This window comes from Rhea americana, unplaced genomic scaffold, assembly GCF_003343005.1.
Source record: "Rhea americana isolate MKP2758 unplaced genomic scaffold, rheAme1 scaffold_37, whole genome shotgun sequence".
Taxonomy (NCBI): Eukaryota; Metazoa; Chordata; class Aves; order Rheiformes; family Rheidae; genus Rhea; species Rhea americana.
In genome coordinates this window covers 3,558,471-3,575,616 of record NW_028186501.1, presented here as the reverse complement: position 1 = coordinate 3,575,616, position 17,146 = coordinate 3,558,471, and the positions used below count along the sequence as shown (strand labels likewise).

The 17,146-nt window shown below is 57.7% G+C and overlaps 1 protein-coding gene across 4 annotated transcripts in view; it reads right to left on the bottom strand.

Moving 5' to 3' along the window:
- Positions 1 to 239: 239 nt before the first annotated feature.
- Positions 240 to 17,146, bottom strand: part of JADE2 (jade family PHD finger 2) — a 51,153-nt gene continuing 34,246 nt past the window's right edge. For 3 of the 4 annotated variants that reach the window (XM_085312797.1, XM_085312795.1, XM_085312796.1), the window contains 4 exons: positions 16,438 to 16,899; positions 11,007 to 11,124; positions 8,203 to 8,331; positions 240 to 5,374 (listed from right to left, as the gene is read on the bottom strand). In XM_085312797.1, coding sequence (XP_085168923.1) covers positions 4,497 to 5,374; positions 8,203 to 8,331; positions 11,007 to 11,124; positions 16,438 to 16,899 — 1,587 coding nt within the window. In that variant the 3' untranslated portion in view covers positions 240 to 4,496. The remainder of the gene's footprint in view (positions 5,375 to 8,202; positions 8,332 to 11,006; positions 11,125 to 16,437; positions 16,900 to 17,146) is intronic. The other variant, XR_014896790.1, reaches the window with a different exon arrangement.

Genomic DNA, 17,146 nt, shown 5'->3' with positions numbered 1-17,146 from the left:
GCCTGGGGCTCTGCAAGCAATAAAAGCGCGAAGCAATAAAAAAAACACGGTCTGCAGTAAACTGAGCTTTTGCCTTTTCATTTAGGAACAAAATCGAAGGGCCGGCTGAAGTTGGGATTTCCTTCTCGCCCGCTCCCCGGAGCCCCCGCGCGGGGCTCCCGGCTTAGCGCCCACGGCACCGGGCCGGTTTGCTGCTCCGTTYGCGCCTGCGCAGCACTGAAAACGCCCAGACGAGCGCGCACAGAAAACACTGCTTTATTGACTGCATTTGCCAACACACTGAGGAATGCAAAGGGGTTTTTCTTTTTTTTTTTTCCCCCCCCCGTAAGCAATGGGCCATGGTCCCAATGTGTATTAAAGCATACACTGTATCTAAACATGATGAAAATAATGGCAGACAGAGCTAGTCCAAGGCAACACAAGTAGCATGCATAATACAGTCCCACRGAGAACAAGTTTGATAACATTATATTGCTTTAAGGATTAACTAACATGGAAAATGTACAAAAAGGAGAAATAGGTTTTTGCATTAATGAAAAATACATTTTTTTTTCTCTACAAAGGAATTTCTAATACAAGAAAATAAATATTGCAACATAAGCCAAAAATAATTTAAAATTGCTCTTTTCAATATATTTTCAATATTTCTCTTTTATATTAACAAATGGCACATCACGTTCTTTGAAACAAAGAAAACAGAAGGGTTTCCTCCTCCTGCGACATTCATATCGTTTCCTGTAAAACTGACGTGAAGCGGGTCCGGTTGGTGTGTGGAACGGAGCAAACGGCAGGGGGTTTCCGCCAAGAGCAACCAAAGCGCCGCGGCAGCCGCCGGGCATCGGGCGCTTCGGCAGTGCAAACGTCGCTTCCTGCAGCCGACGCCATCTTCGAAGACGGCGGTTCGCTAACAAAATAAACCGCTGGGTCTCTATCCATTTCAAAATGCATCCAAAAAAATAAAATAAAAACATAAAAAATAACTCCCCCTTGTGCGTTTTCTCCCCCTTGCCGGCCCCGASGGCGCTTCCCCGCGGCCCGCCGTGCCCGGACGGCAAACCGCGCTGCCCGCCGCGTGCGAAACGCCGCCTGTGTGTGTATATATATAATTTTTTTTCTTCTGGGCGCCGGTTTTTTGGGGGGCGGCGGGCGGCGCGGCGGAGTTTGGTTGCTCTTTCGGGCGCCCCGGCTTTGCTTTCCTGTACTGAGCAGACGAGCAGCGCCGAAGCGGGTGGACGAAGCTGTGCACAGTGCGAGTTGTGGAGTGCTGTAGTTTTTTTTTTAACCATAACTGAGTGAAGCACACGGAAGCAAGATTCATTAAAAGGCAGCATATTGATTATTGTTATGACTCTTTTATACTAGGATACTGTAGCTAAAGCTAGCAAGCCTGATAAGATAAACTAAGTCCTATTTACTGTATTTAACATTATCTGAACATACCGAGCCTCAAGTAACGAGCAGATTTTTCACTTCCATCCTCAAGGGATTGTGCTAATTTGTATCGAAGGTGGTTCCCGTTTTGCTGTTCTTTTTTTCTTTCCTTTTTTTTTTTTTTTTGCGTGGTCGCTAGCAACGTGTGCATCGGTTTTTTCCCCGCACGAGGACGATTCCCCGGCATGTTCAGTCGCAGTTCGCCGCGGCGCTGGGGCGACCCGGGCACCGGCGAGGCTGCCGCCGGTCTGCTTTGCTGCAATTCCTGTTTTTTTTTTTTGTTTTGTTTTGTTTTTGTTTTTTCTCTCGATAATAAGGACTTTTGAAGGCTGATAAAGATGACCTACTCTAAAACACCAAGACAAGTCAATCATCGAAGGAGTCTCAGAGTTTCAAAAGCAAGCTCACAGTGGGATGAGCAAAAAGCCTCGGAAATCAAAAGGGCAGGACGCAGCCGCGGCGCCGGCCGCGTCCCCCCGCGCAAGCTCGAACCGAAAGCCGCGGCAGCGGGTTATGCATGTGGCTTGAGTCCTTGGTTGCTGAATAACTTCCACTTTCGTGTAATGACAAGTTTCCGGTTTCTGGCTGTGCTGCTTTACTGTCAAAATATTCTTTGGCATCCACAAGACTGTCTGACTGATTTGTTTGACGGCTGCAAGGGTTTTTCCTGTTTAAAGTGATGGGTTTAACCAGTTGCAGAAGTGTCCCAGGTTTCTTTTTTTTTTCTTTTTATATTTTTTACATTTTTTCTTTTTAAAAAACAACAACAACAAAAGTTTCAGTGAATTCCTTTTTTTTTTTGTTCCCTGAGCTCACACTGGGGTCACTCCGATAAAACACGTAGCACGACTTAACTGTGACCTTTGAAGCCAAAACCGAAGTAATGGTGCAATTAAGTGCAAACATGGAAATTCGCCTGACTCATAGGTAACATGGGCTTTTAAACAACATTTAAGGCTTATTGGGGACATTTTATGCATTAAATTATTGTAATATTTATAATGTCAGCTTCTGTGAATCACCCTCCCACAACGAGTCAACAGCTTGTAACCAGGATTTAAGGAATAATAATAATAATAAAAAAAAGAAAGGATAGGGAGGAATAAATTCATCATTGCCATAGTAGCGTTTAGGAGGAAAACAGAACGGTAAAGGCGACCGCTTCCGTCTCCTCCCCGCGAGGGCAGGTTTCGCCCCGGGGCCGGCGCCGAGCCCGGGCGCCGGCACGCCGGGACCCTCCACCYGCGGGGCTGCGGCGATCGAGACCCTCCGGCGGCGGCAGCGGCGGCGGCGGCGGGGTTTAAGGAATCTTTTCTCCTCCGTCCTTCTCCCCGCTCCCGTTTTGGCCTCGGTAAAAGCTAACCAGTGAACCTGAGCGAGCCACGTCCGTCTCCCCCGGGGCTCCGGCGACCTCCGGGATCGGCAGCGCGCCGCCGGGCAGGAGGACGGGGAGGGCGCGCGGCTCGGGAAAGCCCTTCCCGCTCCCGCGCCGCCGCCGCGCTCTCGGCCCCCGGACGGATCCCGATCCCACCGCAAAGGCGGCGGTGGTTGGAGGGGAAGAATAAATCTAAAAAGTGAAAAGCTAACGCCGCTCGCCGCCGCCCCGCGCGCTCTCCCCCGACCGGCTCGGTTGTGCTTTATTCGTTACTCGTTTCAGCGTCGCCCGTTCGCCTTCCTCCCGCCTCGCGCCCGCCCGGCTGCAGGCGACGCCCGGGGGAGAGCGAGCGCTGCGGGAACGACGGCCGCGGCGGCTCCCGCGCTCGTTCCCGCGCGCCTGTTTCCATGCATGTTCCCGCGCGCCCGCTCCGATCCCACGTGCCCGCTCCGCTCCCGCGGGCCCGCTCCCACGCACGTTCCCGCGCGCCCGCTCCGTTCCCGCGCGCCCGCTCCCACGCACGTTCCCGCGCGCCCGCTCCGTTCCCGCGCGCCCGCTCCCACGCACGTTCCCGCACGCCCGCTCTGCTCCCGTGCGCCCGCTCGGCTCCCGCGTGCCCACTCCTACGCACGTTCCCGCGTGCCCGCTTCGCTCCCGCGCGCCCGCTCCAACGCACATTCCTGCACGTCCGCTCTGCTCCCGCGCACCCGCTCCTGTGCGTGTTCCCACGCACCCGCTCCGCTCCCGCGCGCCCGCTCCCACGCACGTTCCCGCGCACTCGCTCTGCTCCTGTGCGCCTGCTCCTGTGCATGTTCCCGCGCGCCTGCTCCGCTCCCGTGCGCCGCTCCCAGGCACATTCCCGCACGCCTGTTGTGCTCCCGCGCGCCCGCTCCGCTCCTGCGCGCCCGCTCCCATGCACGTTCCCGCGCGCCCGCTCCGCTCCTGCGCGCCCGCTCCCATGCACGTTCCCGCGCACCCGCTCCGCTCCCGCGGGCCCGCTCCCACACACGTTCCCGCGCGCCCGCTCCGCTCCCACGTGCCGCTCCCACGCACGTTCCCGCGCGCCCGCTCTGCTCCCGCGCGCCCGCTCCTGTGCGTGTTCCCACGCACCCGCTCCGCTCCCGCGCGCCCGCTCCCACGCACATTCCCGCGCGCCCGCTCCACTCCCGCACGCCTGCTCCCACGCACGTTCCCGCGCGCCCGCTCCGCTCCCGCGCGCCCGCTCCCATGCATGTTCCCGCGCGCCCACTCCACTCCCGTGCGCCCGCTCCCGTGCGTGTTCCCACGCACCCGCTCCACTCCCGCGCGCCCGCTCCCATGCACGTTCCCGCGTGCCCGCTCCACTCCCGCACGCCCGCTCCCACGCACGTTCCCGCACGCCCGCTCCGCTCCCGTGCGCCCGCTCCCACGCACGTTCCCGCGTGCCCGCTCCGCTCCCGCGCGCCCGCTCCTGCGCCTCTCCCGGGGGACGTGCAAGGGGACTAGGAGGGGACAGCTACAGTCACAGTAATCGATGTCGGTGAAGCTCAAGCTGCATCTCAGGCATATAGAGAAGAGAAAGACGACAGTGCTGAATCTGAAACTATATATACACATTAAAAATCCCCCTCGTTTGTGATACCAGGCAGAAAGTGGACATGGCAGTTGTCACTGGGTTGAGGCCTCACCGCGCCGTCGCCGCCTCGCCGCGTTAGGACGCCAAGATGCTCATTCGGACGATATCCTCGCCCGCCGGATCCAGCTGGCCGCGCGGCGCCCGGCCGCCGCGCGGCTCCACGTCCGAGTCGCTCATCTCGGCGTCCGAGAAGTAGCCGTCCGTCTCGGCGTCGAAACGGCGCAAGACGGCCTGGGGCCGCTCGCCGGCGGGGGGCCCCGTCGCGGCCTCCGGCGGCTTCGGCGGCTGGGACCTGCGAGTCCCTCGGCTCTCCTTTGGTAATTTGAACCTCACTACGGTTTTCGGGCTACCTACTGAGTCAGGCACTTGAACCACGGGGCTGGGCTCAGGCTGGGGGCCGCTCGTCGTCTCCTCCTCGTTGCTCACCGAGCTCCTGGCGCCGGAAGAGGCGGGCGAGTCGGTGGCTTTGGGGGCAGCCCCCTTCTTGGCCGCCTTCCTCGCGTCGCTCGTCCCCCTGCGGTCCGCGGGAAGCTTGGCCGCTCCCTTCTCCGACCTGCTCGCCCTCGAGTCGCGAGCGAARGGCTTCGCCGCGTCGTCCGACAGCTCGCTCGCGTTGTTAGTCCACTGCTCCGGAGCCTCCTGGTGACCCTTGACGATTGCGTTCAGGCTGTTTTGGGACAGTTTTTTCTTAGTGTTCGTTCTCGTTTTGCTTTTCACTTTCTTTGTGGCCTCACTCTGCTTGAAGGGAGACCTCAGGGAATGGTCCATCATGAAGCTCAGCAAGGTCTCCTCGTCCTGCAGGAGCTCCTCGGAGAGGCCCGGCGTGTTGTCCTCGTGGTGGGCGTTGTTCAGCGACCACTCGCTCATCGTCACGTTCTCGGCCGTGATCTGCACCGACTGGGCTAGCCAGCTGTTGAAGAAGGTCCCGTCTATGGGGAAGGAAGTCGCCAGGCCTGCAAAAATAAAAACAGAGAATTGCCTCAGAAGTCAGAAACGTCCGGCTCTCCCTTTGATAAGGCGATAACCAAGGCGTACGGACTTCAGCAAAACTCCTTGGTGCTACTGAAGCGTTCAGAACGCCAAACGTAACGTGCTACCCGGGCAAAGACGAGGGAGCTCGCTCAAGTACCAGCGGTTAATTCAAGGTATACGGAGTTTGYGTGACAGCGACCCAAGCAACGTGCCACCTACAACGATGCCCGCAGAGGTCCTCGCTGCGCTCTCTGAACCGGAAAGGAGAACGTTTCTACAGCAAATGGGCGCAGCCCAGGAACGCGATGAGGATGCTCTTCAAAGGGCCTTGCCCCCGGTCCAGTGTGCACTGGGCTCAGGGCGACCTCCTCAGGCCCTGCAATCCCCCCATTTCAACATCCAGCCTCTTGAACAACGAGTTTCGGGGGGTTTCTGCCTGCTGCGGGCTCTCACAGCTCGTCTGCATTACACTGGTGTGTGGGTTGCTTCAAATCACATCAGGAAAAAATGCAAATATTACGAGTAATTTTGCAAGGCGTGAGCATGCACCAGCCCCTCACAGCACAGCTGTAGAACATTTTCACATGCAACCACAAGGGTTTGTTCAGCCCAGGCGACCTTCCCCGCCGAGGAGTCGGCAGAGGCCTCCGAGCTCGCTCAACCAACGGGGCACGCCTGGGTTTACACCGACAGCAATCCCGCGCCCGCCAAGCCCGGGGATGAAGGCCAGGCCCTCAGGGTCTGACCTGTCGCTATGAGCTACCTCAGCTCCATCCAAATCCCTAAGGGGCAGGAGCTGCAGACATATCTGTCCCGCGCGCGGGAGGGACGGGAAACGACGAGCAGTGGAAAACCCTTCTGGTCCGGCCCCAGCAGCTCGGCAATAGTCTTTAACTGTCCCACCTTTAGGAGACTGCAACACGCTGCGCTCGCCCAACCCTAATACAACCCTAGAGGTTCAGCTGACCCGAACAGYGCGGGGCTCGGGCCTGGACACAGGTGCTGAATTACATAGCGAATCGGCGAAGAATGGAAACCGCGTGAGAAGGGCTGCCGCGAGGCTCTGCCCCGCACCACAGGTCCCTCGCGGCGGCCCGGCGCGGGCTCAGCCGTGCCCGGCGCTCCCGCAGAGCTGCTGCCCTTGGTGATCACGCGGTGCCGGAGCATCGACAGAGCCGCAGCACCAACGGCAAGCRGGTTAAGGGGACCGACCTCCAAAGACTGCTTAAAACCAGCTAAATACGCGTGCAAAGGCGACACGGGAGCGACGTCAGTTTGAGAACCATCTCCAAATACCCAAAGGTGTGAGCACTCAAGAGGAGGAGCAGCGATGGCACCTTATAATGGAAAAAGCTGGAAATTTTCCTAATAATTGTGTCTAAGGAGAGAGCAACGAAGGAAGGTTACGGGCTGGGATGCATCAAAGCAGCAGAGAAGCAACTCCAAAACCCAGAGAGGGACTCACCTGCGTAAGCACAACCCGCGGTTCCCGTAACGTTCCACTAGTTCCCACAATGGAAACCCACCAGTTCAACACTAAAGCTGGTTTTATGGATTGAGGAAAACTTAAGATTTGATTTTTGCTCGGAGAGCTTTCATTTAAAAACAGCCAACCTAGCACCAGAGCAGGGGAAGAACCGGCACGCGGCTTCGTGCCCGCCGTGCTGKTTATCCGAGCACAGCTTTGCACCGCCGCCTCCCCGGGAAGCGAGGACTTGCTACCTGAGCCCACGCCGCCGGTGTGCACGGATGAGCTATCACCCATCACGGCGGGATCAGCCRGGTGTTTACAGCCCTCTGCAGCTCAGGCCCCGGGACATCACCCAGGAAATCCCGAGCGCCCGCTGCCARCAGCGACGGCGCTCGGCCGAGGCTCCTGAGACGCTGCAAGCCGCCACGCGAGCTGTTTCGGACGACTACCTGCAATGAGAACGCCTGGCCGAAACAGGCAGTTCAGCAACTTAGCTGAACGGAGCTGGGATTTCCTCTTCTCCCCACGCCTCCGGTGGGGCGTCCTGGCGGCCACGAGCAGACTACTGCATTGGGCTGCAAATCCACCAAAAACAGTTAGCGGAGCAAATTTGGGAATGTCCCAAATCCGGTTTCTCATCTTCCTACCCACCTGTTTTTAYGAAAAACATCAGAACTTAATTATCCGTGCAGCTTGCTGGGTTTGCCCCAAGCAAAACCGCGTGCACCGTGCCGGAGCGGTCCAAGGGCAGGCGAGCGCGGAGGTCACGCCAGGTCCTACCCCGTCCCGGGACGGCACTCCCGCGCCGCCTGGCTTTTCTCTACGGGTCCTTTAGGAAAACTCCCCCCCGGCTCCTGCCGCTACGCGCCTGCCAACGGAGGGGCCGCGGCTCTCCTTCCTCCGGGCCCTCCCTGACCCCAAGTGAGGCCTTAAGCTCTTTGCAACATCTCCAAAATGCCGCACGGGGTTGCAGGCAAAGCTTGCACGAGGCTGCAAGGCCTCGGTGCAGCTTTCCAAGGACATTTGGCAGAAAGCCCCCCCCCACCCCAGAAAAACCACGCGTCTCCGTGGTTGAGAACGGCACGGACAGAACAAGCACAAAAGCTGTGTTTCGAAAGCAAAAGAGGTCTCCCCCCGGCCTGAAAAAAAAAATAGAAACCACAGCATTGCAACGAAGAGGAAGCAGCAGCACGAATCAGGGGGAGCAGCGCGTAAAGCACCGCGCCGCAGCCCGGCATCCTCCCGGCATCCTCCCGGCACGGCGCGGCAACGAACGCCGCTTGGGCGACGCCTCCCCCCAAGCCCCCGGCCCCCCGCGGCCGCAGAAATCGCACTTACCCAGTTGTCCCAACACGGTTTCGTTGACCGATTTCCTTTTCTCCGTCTTCTCGGGGCTATTTTTTCTACCATCTCTTCCTTTCCTTCTGGGGTCACTTTTCTTACCCTTTGTCTTCTTCCCAGTTTGTTCTGGTATTTTTTTTAGAAAGAAAGGAAAACTCCGTGTGAGATCACGTAGCACGGATGCCCAGAACAGCGCGCCTTTATTTATTGTATTTTTTATTTTATTTTTTGCCCAAACATACACTAAACTTCCGGCAGCGTCGGTGCTGCCCGCCACGCGAGGCATGGCAAGCCTCGCAGGACCAGCGGCACCGGCAGCGTTTTACCGCGGACCTCGGGGCGATCGGACCTTTTGCCCATTAATAACCGCTCACGTTCGTATTGCACAGTGATGGGGGAAAAAAAACCCTGAAGCTATAGCGCAGAAACAGCCTGTTGAACGTAACTAAACGGAGGAGGAAAGATGATCGACGTTGCCTACGGAAAGGCAGGAATATAACCCTTACAGCTAAAAATCAGTATTGCCTAAACGGCTGGATTTATTCCTCTTGGGTAAACAGGACAAGCACCCTACGGAAGCACGGCTGTACTGCCAAGCCAAACACTCCGCAGGTTTTTACTTACTCCGTTAGGTCCCTCTCCCAAAGAAGTCCTCGCTAACACTTCTGTTGATTTTTGGAGGGGGAAGGCTACTGCCCTTAAACCAAAAGGAGGAGTCTGGACGGCCAGCAGGACTGGAGGCGAGACCGGGACCTTCCCGCGGTCGGATCACCGGAGCAGCSTAAGGATTCGACGCGCTTCCCGACGGAGACGCGGCGGCTCGCTGCACCGCCGCCGCCGGGGCCGGGAACGGCCTCGGCTCGGGGCCGGGAGCGAGCGGCTCCGAGGGAGCCGCTTCTCCTCCAGCCGCCGCGGTGCTGCACCGCCGAGCCCGGGAGCGACTCTGCATCGCAGCCGCCTGGGCCGGCATTACCGGAGCATTTACGGTGCTGGGGTCGCCCAGCCGGGAACCCCTCACGGGCAAAGGAAGAAGTGGGTTCATTTTACACGGGAAATTCTCACCAGTTTTATTAAAGATCTCCTGCTCAAATCATCACTCATCAGCAGGGAAAGCAAACCCCTCCACTTCCACGTTTTAATGTGGGAGCCATCCCAAAAATACCCGCGCCAAAACCACCTCTGGAGCGACGCCAGCAGATTTTGGTCGGTAACTACCGCGGCAGCAGTTAAAAAGCAGACGCAGCCGAGCGGGGGGCGTTCGGGACGACGGCGGGGCCGCCGGCGAGCTGCCGCCCCGCGCGGCGCTGCTGCCGCCGAGCCTAGCGAACGCTGTGTGCTGCACCTCGGTGCGAACCGAGAACCGCTGCGCCCAGCTCTCCTCGCCGGGCAGCTGCTGCAAAACTCTGCTAGAGGCAGCAGCACGGCAGGGTCTGACCTCTAAAGCCGTCTGGAGGAAGGCTGGTACCAGGGGAGATTTCCCGAGTCCCCCGTCCGGGGGGCGGTAAGCTCCCGATCTGTGCAAAGCTTCCTGGAAAACTTCTGAGCGTCCGTCTCCCGCGGAGAGCTCGATCCGCTCACGCGGYGCGGGGCCGGCCCGGCCGCCCCGGAGCAGCTATCGCGGCAGCACAGCCTGCCCCGGAGGCAGCCCCTCGGCAAAAGGAGGAGCAGCACGCACGGCCGGTGACTCGTGTCAGCAGAGACCGAGACTCAGAGCGTCCCTGAGCCCAAGCACGGCCCCATCTCCTGGGAGCACCCTGCCTCTGGACGCTGCCTCCCGCCTCGGCACGGCACTGCAGCCCACGCCGCGCTGGCCAGGGGTATTCAAGGCGCAGACCGCTCCCCATACGCGCCGCTCAGCCCCCCAAACTGCAGTCAAAGGGAACTTTTGTAAGGGAGAGCGCAGCCCAGCCAGCTCCTGAAGAAACCCCAGACACGYGACGGCTTCAAATGCAACTCCGAAGCCACAAACACAACCACCGTCGGAAGAGCCTGCCAAAGCGCCAGCTGCTGCTTCTGGAGTAACTGCAACAGAGCCGCGGCGCCGGGGTCCTGCGCCGCCACCGAGGGGAAAGGAGCAGGGAGCAGGAGCTGAGGGCTCAGGCACCGCTTGTTAAAAAGGGGGGGGGGAAGCACAGAAAGAAACCAACTTTATTTCAGCTCCGTAATAAAAAGGCGCCGGAGGCTTTGCACGAAGTCTGCGTGACGTCCTCCACTAAGACAGGCGGAGCAGAGCGAACTACGAACTATCAGAGCTCAAGGGAGATGGCATCTAGGAGGAAAAGCCAGCTCATCAGCAGCTTAACCTGGCAGAGCCGGAGGCAACTGCAGAGCACCCAAAGCAACCGCTGCTAGAGCGTGCCGGGAGCCGGCTGCCGCGGCTAAGACCCCCGCGGCAGCAGCCCTGCGCCCAGGTCTGCAGCCTCCTTCCAGACGGGAGGCGACGGCACAAAGCGCTCCAGCAGCTCCGCGACAGTCCCCGAAACGCCGCGTTCACGTGAGCCTCTAACCCAGGGGTTAGCTGCTCGGCCTGATTCCCGTGGAGAGGAGGATCGAGGGGGGTTCTGTGAAAACAAGGATCTCTGACACTCCGGTCACCCAGGGAACGACTTTATTATGTGGTTCTGAACAAAACTGGAAACGTTAGGACAGTCAACACACGAACCGTGCTTAAGGGACACAGCGAGGGAGGGAACGGCTCTCACTGCCTTTAGCTGGGGCACCGGAGGCTTGGGCGTGAGGCTTGCTTCAGAGGATGGCATTGACAGTATCTGCGAGAACAAGCTCTTGGAGGAGGTACTGACCTGGGTAAAGATCGTTCTCAATAAGCTTCATCTGGAGATGGAAGATCTGCTCCTGAAGTTTACAAATGGTGTGCTTCATTTTCTCCCGTCTTGTCACCATGTAACAGAGATTTCTAACCTACAGAGACACAAGAAAGAGTTTCCACTTTAAACTGAGCTCCAAAAGAGGTCCCCCGAGGAGTCCTGGGCGATCCCATGCTCCTGGTGCACCAAAAACTCCTCCTGGGGCTGTCGGCTTATGCCAACGCTACAGAAGAGGGCTCTTGATCTCAACTGCATTAACAYACATGAAAAAAAGCATGCAGGGAATGGTTCAGAGCCTGAATGGCTCCATCCTGGCTCCGGAAGCCCGGACCCTGCGGAGGCGAGAGGGCTGGYTGGGTTTCGGAGCGCGTGCGTGATCCACACAGAAGCCGTAAGGATGCCCGGCTATCTCCAGAGAAGAGGTTTGCTCACCGACGGCAAAGCCGCAACACCGCTCTCCCCACACAGCCCCGCCGACACGAGCCAAGGCGTGGGGAGGAAGGGGGCCGGCASCCCCCTCCGCACCCCGGGAAGCACCGCCGCCGCGCACGACGACCCGCGATCCCCCCGAGGACGCGAGCGGGCGAGCACGAGACCGGCAGGGCAGCGAGGAGGCGGCCCGACGCGGCCAGCGCAACGCCTGCTCTAGCCCGGGACGTTTCACCGATCGGTTTGGGCTCTTCCAGTGCACAGCTGCTTGGGCTGYGGAGGGTTTGGGGTTAGTTCTTGCCCTTTATCCTATCTTCTTCTGAAAAGAAACAATAAGCAAGTTAACCTTTAATTTTTACCACCAAAGGCCAATAGCCTCAATTCACACGGACCCGCGCTGCAGCTCCGCTGCTTCCCAGGGCTTCAATTCAGCCCAAACAGCACCGCAGACCAGGTGTCAAACGGGTCAAGTGCTCCGGTAATCCGGTATGATAAATCAYGATTAACTTTCAGTACTTATTGCAGTTACAGCCTTTAAACTGTGCTGTTGATAAGCATTAGTGACCAATATCCACAGAATGGGAACAGAGCCAGGGGAAATGGGTGAATTAGTTTATGCTCTTCCCCAGGTATGGCGATGCTGACGACACACCGGCCTTTTTAACCTCCTACTGAAGGAGTTAACATCCCTAAAGGAGCTTGAATGGCTCAGGAGAGAAGATGCTATAGAATTAGAGTTACAACGTATGGATACGCACAGGCCTGGCAGATGCAAAGAGATCCAGACATCCAGCCATGGGACGGAGCCTTCAGCGTGGGGAAGGCGGCAGCGCTCGCGTAGGGGAGCTCAGCACCCGAGCCACGCACGTTCCCCGCTCGTGCACCGTCTAGAAACTTGCCCCCAGCCGCCCAGCGCTGGGAGGTGCGCTGCTCCCGTGGGTCGATGCTTCAGTTCTCGCTCACAGATTGCTCTCTCGGCATCTCACAGGGATCTCGGCAGTGAAGGAAAGGGTCCCTCTTCCAGCAGCAAGCGGAGTGAAGCAGGCATGGCTGGGGAGGATGGGCAGGTAGGGGGTGACGAGCTACTGGAAGTCAGGGCCTTACGAAACCGGCCGTTCCTCTACAGCAGACATCTACATCTACATCACCTCCACATCATTCTCTACATCTGTGTCTACATCATCTCTACATCTACATCATCTCTGCATCATCCTCTACATCRTTTCTGGCATCTACAGCAGATGCCAGGACAGGGCGTATGAAATACAGCGAAACACCCCCCCGACACAGGGCCAGGTCAGCCCCACCACGCACCAGGGTAGCTCCACCGGCCCAGCCCAGCCAGCTTCCTCCTGGTGTAGCCGCAGCCAGAGGCAGAGAGTAACTCCACCACCATAGCAGCAGCAGGCATCAATATTTTTGGAGTAAAGTTACAGTTTCAGCTGTGAAACAGAAGATGCTCATGGTATCTAATGTGATCTGGCAGTGCGTGTTTCCTCCGCTGCCTGACACGCCGAAAGAGCAAAGCTGCATGCGACAGAGTAAGGAGGGAAACGTAGCCTGCGGGAGCTCAGGAGAGGAACTGGGCATACGGGTATGCTCAGCAATCTGTACGGGCACGTCAACACTCGCACACGCTGTCAGTGCCTCCTTCTCCTCATTCCCCCCTCCACCTTTCTCAAAATCTGCTCTGCTGATGAAGCCCACACAGCGGGGCATTTCCAGGCCTCCGAGCGACAGAACGGAGAAGACTTTTCTAATTACCAACTCCATTCAGCAGCCTGGCTGAGCACTCCCCTGAGCTGCCCTGCTGCTGGGACCTCCTTCGTCTCCTCCCAGAGAGGCCTCCACAACCTGCTCCATCGCTGGAACCTCCTTCATCTTCTCCTAGAGACACCACTACAACCTGCCCCACCATCAGGACTTCATCTCCTCCCAGAGACACCTCCACAGCCTGCCCCGCTGCTGGGACCTCTACCATCTTCTCCTAGAGACACCTCCACAGCCTGCCCCACCATCGGGACCTTCTTCATCTTCTTCTAGAGACACCTCCACAGCTCCCCCCCCCAGGACCTCCTTCATCTCTTCCCAGAGACACTTCCACAGCCCAAGCGCTCTCCTGCCAGGAACCTCTCCTGGGCTGCACCTCTGTTTGGCTTTTAACACCCAGCTGAGTTGCTTTGAGTTATTTGGAGCACCTACAAGACTTCACTGCCATGTTTACGTCCTTTCAAATCTGCTTTCCATTTTCAGTGCTCAGCATGTTGAGCTCCCCAATTGGCCCATTCCTCAGTCCCGTGACACTTCCTCCAACGCCGTCTTCATGTCGGCATGGGACAGAGCCAGCTCCYCTGCCAGACCCTGCCGTCCTGAGCTATAAACTGCTACATGATTACCCAGATATCCAGGGATCCTGATGTCACCTAAGGACAATTTGGAAACATTTATGTATATCAGAGAGAAAAGCTGCTTTTTTTTGTTGTTGTTGTTTTCTTCTTCCCCGTAATCCCCTTGGTGTAAAAATGAACAAGCGAGTTATATATCATATATTTTACTACGYTCTCTTCTTTTTGTTCTGGATTGAAGGAAACATCAGACTAAAATTTCTTTACAAGGAAAACAACTGCCTCTGGCAACCTGTATATCAAACCATTCGGTGCTATCYCTCCTCTGTGATTTTGTATTCCTGGAAGAAAATATTACCTGTGCTCAGCTTGGAGATGGCGGGTATTTACACACGCTTGCACAGCCGAACAGCAGCAGCGCTGCTTCCCCAAGCCCAGCTCTGGTGCTGGTAGGGGAGCCTGGGAACTGCATAGCTTTTGTTAAAGCTAGTTTAAACAACTAGTTCTTGGAACAAGCTTTTTTTTTTTTTTTTTTTTTTTAAAAAAGGGGGGGGGGGAAGTGAAGACAGTAAAAAAGAAGGGCAAAAAGAAAAAGGGGGGACTGTGTTAGGATTCCCGGGGCATTTCCGTAGCTTTACGTTGCCGACCTGGTGAAATGCGGCAATGACAGCGGTTAAGAGACGGCAGAGCCCCGTGCAGCGTCCTGCTTGCCTCTGCGTTACCCACCCTGGTGATTCAGGCTGCCAAACTCTTGGATCAAGGCACCTTTATCGGCCCAGGCAATCCCACATGATCGTTTTGGCCAGACTTGTTACCAAAACCAAACCAAATGGCAAAATYACTGCCGATGGCCTCGCCGAGGTGGCCTGAGCGCCGTTCGTCCCGCCTGCACCGGGGCTTTGATCTGGTTGGGGTCTACCATCCCCTCACTTGGAGGAAGAGCAAACAAGCAGGTCTTGCCTGGGGCCGACCAGGAAACATGTCAGGGACGCGTACGGGGAAGGACCCCGTGAAGCCGGGATGCGACTCTGCAGAATGAGCGATACGGTAAAACTCATCGTTTTGATGCRAAGAAATAGAACAGAAGCTGCCCTGATGCACGGCTGAGCCAGGCAGCTCCCGGCAAAGGCAAAGCGCTCTACCCAGAGACGCGCGGTAGCTGAATACAGCCTGAAAACTCAAGCTGGGAGCAAGTGAARGCAAAGGGAAGTGAATTAGCCTCCTCTAGGTTTACAGTACAGAAAAGCACACGAGCGAAAAAAAAGAGGAGATGAACCGGTGGCCCTGAGATCCAGCAGCTGCACGGTATTCCCCGCAGCCAGGGAGTCACTTAGAGCACACGCACCTTCACAGACTCACCGATCGSCGGGCCCCGGGCTCGCGCGCCAGCGCAGAGCAGTGTCTTCAGCACGCTGCCGAGGCCTGCGCCACCGTGCAAAGCTAACCCGAACCAACCTCCGTTTTAAATGTTAGCGACCTGGAGCAGCACTGGGTGCTGCCCACGAGCTGAAACCACACCTGCCCAGCCGAGAGCCATGCGGGCAGGTCAGTGCGATGCTCTGTGTGACAGGTATGCACAAAAACGTTGCAAGTACCACATCTCCTCGATCTCCTGGGGCCYCTTTGCAGGAGCTCTGTATCTTCAGAAGCTCCTTGACCAAGATATTCAGTACCAAAGGCYGATTCTGCCACAGAAAAGGGACCAAGCCCAACCAACAGCTTGATATCCAGTTGCTTTCAAGCAGGAGCAGGCTCTCAGGAGTATTGAAAATGGGCAGATACGGGTTTGCTTTGAGATCTGCTTCTCAGGGATGGAGCTAGGCCCACTACGTACTGCAGGGATGGACCAGGACAGGCTAGTCCAAAGCTCAAATCCTCCGTGGGTATTAACAGCACACTACCTCAACCTGCACTGCCTGTCTTGTCAYGGGTTAAATCATGCCACAACCTCACGGCAGCTCGGAGAGAGGTGTCAGAGACACGTGGGGCAAGCATCGCTGCTGACCTCACTTCCCTGCAGCAGCCCGTCTGCCGGGCAGGGGGACGGGGTAGCACTAGTGGCTTCCGTATCCCACTTCCCTCGGCATTCCCCACTGCTGCAGCTCTCGCCTTCCTTGGTGACCCCTGGAAGGTCCGCCAGACCTCCTCCTCCCCAGACCACCTCYGCCCTGTCCCTGCTCCTGCCAGCTCCTGGCGGGCACGTAGCCATCGCACCCCACAGCCAGGCCCACTGGCATGCACGGGGCTCCGGCCAGCACGTCTCTCCCCACGATGGCAGGAGGAGAGATGCCAGACCCTATACACACGTTTGCTCTTTTGAACTTACAGCTGAGACCACCAGAAACTCGATTCAACCATGCCAGCACTGCTGCAGCGATGACACGTGCACCKAGACCTAGGCCAGATGGTCCGTGTGACTGTGCCGCCTCATCGCGTTTCGAAAGGCCAGCCTGGGGACAAGGAGAACCGGGCAGACGTACGTGTTCTCCTCCGCTCTCGAAGGGCAGCAAGTGTTAGCGGAGACCGGCTGAGTCAAGGGAGAACAGGGCTGACTCTGCCTCTAAGCGCCAGCACACATCAAAGCAGCTTTGGCARAAACACGGGCACGGCAGCAAAGCAAACACTGTACTCACCCTCTCCAGGTCTTGCCTGAGGTGCGTGAAGAGCTTCAAGCGCCGGTAGAGAACGTCCTGCTCTTGCTGGGCCAGGTTGTCSACTTCATCTGTTTTTGGTGTCAGCAGCGGCTTGTTGGAGTTTGCTTTCCTCTTCAGCTTCCAGTACTGATAGACAAAATCCACCAGCGATTCGCTTAAGTCAAGGTTCTCTGCCACCTCTGAAGGCTTCACGAGTTCATAGAAGTCCTCCTCCAGCTGCTGGAGCTTCTGCTTCCGCAGCGTGACCTTCTCCAAGTCCAGCTGGGCTTGGTCGGGCTCTGTCCGTGCCTCCTCCGGGAGTTTGGTGGCGCCGGTGCTGTGCTCGAGGCAGAAGGACTTGAACTTCACTTCGTCATTGTCCGCTAAAATAGTCCGCATGTCGAGGTTGTGGTCGAAGGCGCAGGTGACGTGGAACGCCGTGACGCAGGCGGGCATGGAGCACTGCGGAGAGCAGAGCGAGGGTTACGCGGCGTCTCCCCTCCCCGGCCGGCCCGCGAGCCCCTCCGCCGAGACGCCCGGAGACCAATTTCTCCCCACTGAGAGATTTCTCCTCCGACAGATGGCAAGCAGCAGGCGTCAGAAACCGTGCCCAAAACGCAAATAGGAACCGATCGGGCAGCGCCGCTGCGGGGGCCGCCGACAGGTTCCCGCGCGGCGGCAGCCGCCCCGGGACCTCGCGCAAGCGGGC